This window comes from Gekko japonicus, unplaced genomic scaffold (assembly GCF_001447785.1).
Source record: "Gekko japonicus isolate JY-2015 unplaced genomic scaffold, Gekko_japonicus_V1.1 scaffold165, whole genome shotgun sequence".
Lineage (NCBI taxonomy): Eukaryota > Metazoa > Chordata > Lepidosauria > Squamata > Gekkonidae > Gekko > Gekko japonicus.
The window spans coordinates 735,311-744,939 of NW_015163097.1; the positions used below are offsets into that span (position 1 = coordinate 735,311).

The 9,629-nt window shown below is 43.2% G+C and overlaps 1 protein-coding gene across 1 annotated transcript in view; it reads right to left on the reverse strand.

Moving 5' to 3' along the window:
• SLC35G1 (solute carrier family 35 member G1) overlaps positions 1 to 9,629 on the reverse strand; it is a 12,129-nt gene that overhangs the window by 1,200 nt on the left and 1,300 nt on the right. Inside the window, exon 2 of the mRNA XM_015406621.1 lies at positions 5,777 to 5,957. Within this exon, the coding sequence (XP_015262107.1) occupies positions 5,777 to 5,957 (181 nt within the window). The remainder of the gene's footprint in view (positions 1 to 5,776; positions 5,958 to 9,629) is intronic.

Here is a 9,629-nt window from a genome sequence, read left to right on the forward strand (position 1 = left end):
TGGCCTACAGGAGTAAGTGGACTGCTCTGCAGCCCACTATGACAACTTTGCTCAATACCTTGTGGACAAAATCTATTGCATTAATTCTGACTTGGATTCTGCATTAGCACTGACAGGACTAGATGGTCCCAGGGTGCCAACTTGTCCAGTTGTGAAGCTTGTTTCAGTCTAAGGATGAGGACAGGACCCTTGGAAGTTTGAGATCTACAACCCTTGCCCCCTCCTTGCAGCTTAAATCTGCTGGGGGGTGGGGGAGAGAAAATGCCTCAAGAGAAGGGGTGGCGGCTCCACCCTACAGTGAGTAGTGCTGCTTCTGCTCCTAATCTGGACCCACCCGAGTTGCATAACTACCATCTAGTCTCCAATGTACCATTTTTGAGCAAGGTGATAAAATGAGTGGTAGTTGAGCAACTTCAGAGATTCCTAAAAAGTGGATTGTTTGTAGATGTTTCAATCCAGTATCAGGACTGATTATACCACCAATATGCGGATGACACCCAGCTCTGCCTTGTACTTCCAGCAGATCCCAGGGAGGCTGTGGAAACCATGAATAGGTGCCCAGAGGCAGTTTTACTATTGTTGAGGGCTAATTAGCTTAAACTTAATCCTGACAAAATGGAAGTGGAGCTGGTGGGGGGTAAGTTTGGCCCAGGAATTGGGATATTTCCCATTCTGGATGGTGTTCAACTCCCCCAAAAGGAGCAGGTTATTCACTTGGGAGTGGTAGTGGAACTGGGTCTCATGTTGGATAAATAGTTGGCAGCTGTGGCTGGGGTGCCTTTCACCATCTTTGGCTGGTGAGCCAGCTGTAGTCTTTCCTGGGCAGGAAAGAACTTGCCACTATAGTACATGCGACCCTACCCCTTCCTGTCCTCACCCTTCCGAGGGAGATCGGGGCTGCCGAACTTCCCAGCAGGCTGGGCCTTGTCTTCACCTGTTTCTCTTCCAGCAGGAAGCTGGGGGGTAAGTTTGGCCCAGGAATTGGGATATTTCCCATTCTGGATGGTGTTCAACTCCCCCAAAAGGAGCAGGTTATTCACTTGGGAGTGGTAGTGGAACTGGGTCTCATGTTGGATAAATAGTTGGCAGCTGTGGCTGGGGTGCCTTTCACCATCTTTGGCTGGTGAGCCAGCTGTAGTCTTTCCTGGGCAGGAAAGAACTTGCCACTATAGTACATGCGACCCTACCCCTTCCTGTCCTCACCCTTCCGAGGGAGATCGGGGCTGCCGAACTTCCCAGCAGGCTGGGCCTTGTCTTCACCTGTTTCTCTTCCAGCAGGAAGCTCCTCTGGGCTAAAGGACAAAAAAAGTTGCAAAACAAATGTGGAATGGGTTTTCCTTTAAGGTCTCTGGGTCCAGACAGACCACTCTGGGACTGGAATGACATCCCCCAGAGTAGAATGACGATCCTTGGGAGTAGCAGCTGCATTATGGGAATGGAATTCCGCTCTGGGGGCTGTCATTCCAGCCCCAGAGTAGTCTTTCTAGGCCCAGAAACCTTAATGGAAAATCCATTCTGCATTTTCTTTTTTGAGCTGCAATGTATTTCAATAGAGTGGAGCTCAAGTAGTTGCAGTTTCCAGTGTTTGCATGCCAGCTGAAGTTGTCTCCTTGCAAATAAAAGACTTTTTTGAGCCAGCTTGTCTCTGCTAAATGGACCTGAGAATGGGTGCCTGAGTGAGTATTCTGACCTATATTTTTAGTTTTTTTAGTTCCTGCTGTGATCCTTGTACTTTTTTTTGATGTTTTATTTAAAACATTGCATTGCCAAATCCCACTATCCCCCCACCTTTCCATTTTAGGTAGGTATCTTTTAAAGGGGGGGGGGAGTTTGGGAGGTGTCAGTTATCAAAGACTGTTAAATACAACAAATATGGCAAGAGTGTTACTGTTTTAAGCATGTTTGTATTTTAAATTAAAAAAACTTTGTGTTTGTTGCTGGCCTTTATAAAGTTAATATCTTTGCTACCTGGTATTACATTTTATGACACACCTGGCCTGAGAAAGTCCCATGTATGTCAGATCTGGCCCTCATAACAAATGAGTTTGATATCCCTGCTTCAGCCTTTGTGATACAGATTGCCCAGTACATGACTTTTGCCTTAGTGGGTGTTTATACATTCCAGGGGTGAGTGGTGCTATTCTTGAAGTCTCAACATATAATCAGTGTTATCCCGACCTCTGAGAAACAGTAACTCTGGTCAGGAGTCCCAAGTCAGAAAGTAAATATTCATCTTGCCAAGAAAGGGATGGTCGGATTTGGTTAAAGCTCATCCCATTTCTGATTGACAGCCCCTTTGGATCCTAAAGGTATATAATATTGGTGATAGCTGTTGTTCGGGGCTCTCCTTGGCCAACAACCCCCTTGAGGCCTTGGGGGACAGCCAGAATATATTCCTGCTAAACATATTTACAAGTGTACTAATTTTCTAATAGGTAATGGGTTTTTTCTGTATGATGACTGCTAAATTGTTATTTGCTTGAATATTTTTGCATTATCGGTTTAAATTTTCAATAAATGGTTTTAACTTTGGAACAGTTGTCTCCCGCCCTCTGAAACTATAGGGTCCTGCCAGTTTCTATCCACCGCCCTTACCAAACCGGGTGGGAATGGGGGTCCTTATAAAGGTTCCTGCACTCTTAATTTCCCCAACATCATCTTCCTGTCATATTATTTAAAAGAGAAGTTGTCCTGATTTTTCAGTTGCCAGTTTCTGTAATTAGAATTAGTGCAAAAGAAGGAAACATTATTTCTACATCCAGAGAAGATACTAATGTTGTTAACTGGATTCTCATTTAAATGGTCTTTGATGAATCCAAGTGTAAAGCCTTTTTGGTAAACATGTTTTTGAATGAAGTTTGAGTCCAGTAGCATCTTTAAGACCAACAAAGTTTTATTCAAGGTATAAGCTTTCTGCCTCTGAAGAAGTGCATGCACACTTCTTCGGATGCACATGAAAGCTTATACCCTGAATAAAATTTTGTTGGTCTCAGACCAAAGGTGCCACTGGACTCAAACATTGTTCTGCTTCTTCAGACCAACACGGCTACCCACCTGAATCTTGTGTTTGAATGGTTCACTCTTAGCCATGAAATTTGTTGTAACTGGCATTATAAACAGATGATTGGTTGCGTACCCATGCCATAGCCCAGTCCTCTTCTTCAGCAGCTAAGGATTGATCTTCATATAGGCTATCAGGAATATTGTCGAACAAATAAGTTTTTTGTTCCATATATATTTTAATGCCTACAGTTCAACCTTGGTTAATACATGGTGCTTTTTAAAGTTTCACTCACAGTTCTTTCAACATTTTAACAACAATAAAACTGCTATTTCCCTTCATTTTGTTCAAGATTATGGAAACAGGCTTTTAAAAATTAGTTGTTGGATATTTTTTTCCGTTCTTCTTTTCTGTTGTTTTTGAATTTAAAAAAAAAGGCTTATAAGTAATCAGCATTATATTCAGTACTCCTCTGTAGCCTAATGTTGAGAACTCTGGCTATAATAATTCCACCTATTTTTATATAACATTGTTCACAAATTGTTATGGGATTTGGACAGTTTTTGGTAAAGCTCAATCATGCATTCCATCATAGGTCTTATGGGGAAATTAATTTTGGCCTTTCTCGTCTTCTTCAGAACAGCGGCTGCAAAGTGATTGTTGCAGAAGTATCTTCCTGGAGCACTGAAGTCACTGACTGGAATTTGCAGCACATGAATGCTGCAATTCCATGTTACTAGCTTGGGGTTCTATTCTAGATTTCTTCTCATCTTGGGTACATTTGCAGCACTGTCTATGACAAAGAACTGTACAAGATATTTGAATCATTTCTACAGTTATATATTTTTTTACTATTCTCATAAGCAGCCTTCTGGGTGTGTAGTTTCTGATGCATCACTCATTTCTATACGGAGGACATCCCCTTCTTCTATTGTCAGACAAAAATATATTGATAGTTGTGGACTGAAGTTTCCCCTCTAAACATTTTGCACATTGTTGAATTTCTCTCTTTTGCTTTATCCATCAATTTGTCAATGAAGTGTGTGTTTTCAACCATATGAAAAGAAGACTACTGCATAAACAGAGAGCAATTTCTTCACCAGTTACATCTTGCTGTGGTCTGTTGGTTCTTGCTTGGAACTAATTTATGGAAGTTTCTGGATGATGGAGTGTTTTCTTTCTTACAGATGACACGCCGTATTTATGTGACATACGTTATCTGTCTAGAATAGTGGTATCATTAGCACATACATCTGAAACTGTATGTAGTGATGATGTTGATCCTCCTAAACAAAAGAAGTTCATACAGTTACTACCATGCTACTCATTTAGTATTACTCATCCCATACACTGGAACTCAATACAAATTTAGTAACAAAACTGTAATAGAAAGATCTGTGTATTTCAGACATTATTTTATAATCACACAACTGACTGGTAACGATGACGCTTTTGCTCAAACATGAAAACTCAAATACAGATCCACCAAAAGGCTTTGGCCAGGTAAGCCAGGCAGTCTTTAAGAAAGGAACACAGAATAAGAGAGTTTACTAACCTGAAGGATCCTGAAGGTTCAGATGTGTTCCCACCATCAGCTTCATTCTGAAGATGAGCACTTCTCATGCTGTTTTATTCAAGCAACCAGTCCTTGCATTTCTGTGCTGCACTGCTTGCATTTTGCACACATCCCTGTCTTATCCACGGGTAGAGGGATTTCATTAAAATATTCCCAAATGAAGTCTCTGTTATTACTTCCTGCTAAGTTAGGCTTTCCTTTCTAAAAAAACCACATAAACACATTAAGCTACCTTACGATGAGTCAGACCTTTGGTCTACGAAGGTCAGTACTGTCTACTTTGATAGTAGCGGCTCTCCACATTTCTCAGGGCTTTTGTCAAATGTCCTTTTTAATGGGCGATGTCAGGGATTAAACCTGGGACTCTCTACACACAAACCAGGGGCTCTACTACTGTGCCACTCTACCTTCCTTTTAGAAGCTACACTCAGAAGTTTATCTCTTAAGACTTTTGAAACATTCTGCTCGATCCATTTCACTTATGTTCGTACTCCCTGCCCCTTTCTTCCTGCAGTTATCTCCCAACTCTTCTTTGTTATTCCCAACAACCCTCAATGCACAGACCATCTTAAAATTTTGCACTTTTAGAAAAACTTATGGGTTTAACACTGCATAAACAGACTGGCAGAAAGGAAATAGAGCTAATCAGGTTTGTTATCACCATATACCACTGTTAACATACGTTATCTCAGGAGATACCAATCGCCTTAGAGTTGCTCAGTTGACCAGTTTTCATACTACAAATCTTCCAAATAGTGCACCAAGTCCCAATGGGTGGAATAGGCTTTTTAAAACAAAAGGTTGCATAAATATATTGTCTCCTAGTATATAATTATAAGCTTTAATCCGCATTCCACAATGACATTTTTGAACTTCAAGATACTGTAAAGTTAAATCTATCTTTATACAATTGTTTTTAAAAGCATTAAAAACAATCTTATTTACTTGGTTATTCTCATAGATTTCCTGCCTTCTGCAGACGACCTGCCATACAATCATGTCATATAAGTTGCTTACAGGAACACGTGTCGTCTGCAAAAGGTAACAAGTCTTCAGGAGTAATCAAGTATTTTAATTGTTTTCAAACTAATAACATTATTTGAAAATGTTGAACAGCGCGTTATTTACCTCTTCCAATCTAACTGCATTATAAAGCAACTATCCCTACCGTTTCCTTATACAGAAAGCATAATACTCACTTGTAGTATATTAAACCAGGTAGAACAAACATCATTTGGAAAATACATCTGAAGGCACTGGCTTCTACTGAATGCACATCTTCAACCTTCTTTAGAAATAATGAAGCCACTGAGAAGAAGAGAGCAGACAGCATTGTATAGAACAGGCCAAGTCCCGGACAGGTCTTTTCCTTGTCTATTCCTGCAAGAGAAGAATTGTAATTTGAAGCTAAAAACTAACAATTTACTTGCAATTTTGTGAGCTGTATTTAAAAAGTGTACATGCATTATCCAAATTTTGAACAATTAACTTGGGGGATGGGGACAACAAACACTACACATTTATTGCAGCTGAAAATATTAAGAGAAATTTTTGATTATGACAGTGTGGGCAACCAAGCTGGTGTTCCTTTCTAAAATGCATAATCTGAGCTAATTTTAAAAACTGTAGAAGTACTAGGGCTGCGGTCACACGGAGCAGTAGCCACGCTACTGAGACGGATGATAGGCAGATTTTCCGGGCGCGATCACAGCGCCACATCTGGGAAGCGTAGAGCTCCCATGGCGAACCCGAGGCTTCCCTCCGAAGATGCGCAGTTAAAAACTAGTACCTCCGAGGTACTTGTTTCCGGTAACTGCGGGGCAAGGGCGGGCGTCTGATTGCGTTTCCGGTGGTATTCGGCGCCCGCCCATGTCCCCTCGCAAAAAGGTGTGTCCCCCCCACCCTGGGGTTCCCTTCCCAGCAGCGCCATTCTCTTCTAGCACAATGAAGAGGAAAGAAGAGCAGATGAGTCGTTGTGGGGGAGGGGGAGAGAGAGCTTCACACCAGCCAGCCCCCCGGCACCTTCCTGGGATGAGCAACGCCGGCATCACCTCCTGGGCAAGGCACGAGTGCCGGGGGGTGAGGGGGGGCGTGACGACGACGTGGGGACTCAAGGGAAAGGCCATGGAACAGGCAGGGGATTCGTGGGTGGGGTACGACATGCAAAAAGGGTTTTTTTAAGTCTCCACGGGATGCACACAAGCACCCAACGGTGCATGCGCACACTTAAGTTTAAAACCAAAACACAGCCCAGTTTGCCGCCGCGCCGCTTCTTTGCCACGTCCTGTGATCGGCACCTCCCCCCTAACCACAGGACCTCAACGGGACCTTGAGGAGACGACTGATTGCGCAACAGTGCGTTATTTTGCACCGGAGCAAACAGCCATGCTTCCCCCCGCATTTTCCTGCCTGTGTGACCGGGGTATCGGAACATCTAAGTGTATGGTATATATGAGTATCATCTTTGGACCCATAGCACACAGTTGTTTCACAAATCTCCTGCTTTCATTATGAAGACCAATGAACTATCTTGATTGTTTACCAAAATCAGAAAACTATAAGCTCAGCTCACCAAAACAACTGACGCCTAGAGTTCTACCCAATAAATATGCATATAGCAATTCTGGACAATGGAGAAAACAGAGAATTCCCTGCTTTCATGGAACAGTTTACATGCTGTAACTAGAGTCACCTGTGACAGCCATATTAGGAAGGCAACTCCCTCCCTATTGTGTTACTGCAAAATAAGCTAGGCTCAGCAATAGTGATGCTCCACTACATAAGTTTCATACGTGAGCAGGGATTCAAACCAAGATGTCACTTGGGGAAACGGAATATTATTTCTAATAAACCAAACTGGTTGTCTGTTGCCTTACAGTTTTGGTTAGATAGCCAATTACCCACCACCACCCCCAATCCCATGGCTTTTTTTAGTGTCTCAAGGACTCAATTTATATATTATTTTGTAACAGCCATACAGCAGATGGGGAAAATAGATGCTGGTAGCACCATCATTCTGGAGACAGGTCCCTGGATCTTCAACTGGAAAAAACCTGAGACCATATAACACATCAGTCCCCCCCCCCGACAGGAATAATATTGCCCAGTCCTGTTTCTAGGTGGAAAGGTGAAAGCAATTTTGTCCCAATGCCTGGCAAGGAACTGGAAGGGGAAGCTGCAAAATGGCTGCTGGTGGCTGCTTTTGTGCTATAGCACATGCATGAATGAAAAAACAAACGGGGTTGCAGGAGTATATACTAATGTAATGAAAGAGTTCTGTTTGTTTATATATGCTAATCGTTGGTTAGCACACAGTGAATCAGCCTTGTTGCACATAGTTCCCACCAAGGAAAAGGATGTCCTATTCCAAATTAGATGTGTTCTAAAATGATTATTGGTTGATCAATGTATTGGTGGGACAGAGTTCAGGGGCTTCTTCCTGCCTTTGTTCTAGGACCAGAGAACGAGTATCCATCTTGAAGTAACTAGTAACCAATTAAGATGTAGGTTAGACCGTTAGAATGTTTTTCTTGTTTTTATATCCAAGTGTTTCCCTTCCGTCTTTTATAGCAAAGTTTTTATAAAAGCTAAATACACAAGTCTGTGCCTCTTGGTTATTCTGCTTCAGAATCCCAACAGGGGTCAATGAGTCACCATGGCAGCCATGATGACCATGTCCCCAACAGCCAACACGGAGTTACTGTGGAGCACGTGTGGAAAGGAAAAGTCAGAAAAAGTCAGAGGAAATTATGCAGAAAATGCTGATGTGTGGAAACTCCAAAATACCTTTGCATTTCCAGTGACAATGAAAGCAACATGAAGCATTCTCGCCCCATGGAAGCAGCCCCATGTATTTTATTTATTATCAAATTTATTTTGTAGACTTAAGAGTACATTAAAATCTCACTGTAAGTTAGCACATCTGCCTTCACTGAATGACAGTATGACTGAAACCTAGACAAGATTTCCTCTGCTCGTTAATTAGTTATACAGTGGGAGTCCACATTCATTTACCACCAAGGGCGTAGACTTTCCAATTTCCCGGGGGGGGGCTGGGGCTGGGCCAGAGGAATTGCTAAGTTATTAAAAGAACTGGGACCCAATGACATCATAGGGAGGAGCTAGTGACATCATAGGCCATGGTCACTATCTATGGAGGTGGACCCATGTGGGATTTAGCGATGGGCTCCCCAGAAGTTTAGGGAGGCCTGGGAACCGCCCTAGCAATGTCCTTGGGCTGGGCTAACCCCAGGAACTGTTGCCTTCTTAGCACACTGCTTAGAAACTTAGAAAGCCCCACACACACCCCACACTGGAATAAGAACATAATATCAGGCCATACCACATTGCAATAAAGCCCCTACAACTGTATACAGAAATACTGAGCTTCCCTACCATTTGCCACAACTAGCCCACCACACAACCAGGATCAAGACTCCTAAGTGAACCAACAGACAGGCATACACTCGTTTGAGAAACTGAGTATTACATTACAACACCTTTGGAACATTACAGATCAGTAGAGGCAGCACTGCACAGTGGTCAGAGTTGCAGATTGATGTCGGGAGACCCAGGTTTGTATTCTCTCTGCTGGCTGAGTGACCCCGGGCCAAATCGCCCCTTCTCTACCTAACCTACCCCACAGGGTTGTTGTGAGGATGAAATGGAGACTCATGGGCAGGGTCCCCAGCTTCCCTGACAGGAACACTATGTTAAGAAATCTCTCACAATTATGCAGCCATAGCAGGCAGGAGGGAAGGAGAGGAATACCTCCAGCGCCAGAGACTTGTAGAGGAAGAGTCAAACTTTGGGGACTCACCCATGTACCAGAGGGCCAAGGCAGCAGGAGGCAAGAAGCCTGAGCGAGCTGGGCTCCTCCATGCCTGGCAGAAGATGAGGTGCAGAGGCGAGAGGTGGGCAAGCAGAAGAGGAACTCAGCCAGCTGCACAAGCTGCATGCAAAGAAACTCCCGCCACCCCAAGCTTCAGGGCTGCCTCGTTAAAGGAGTGCGGAGGCCAGACTCGCAAATGAGAAAAAGCAAGCTCAGGGTTG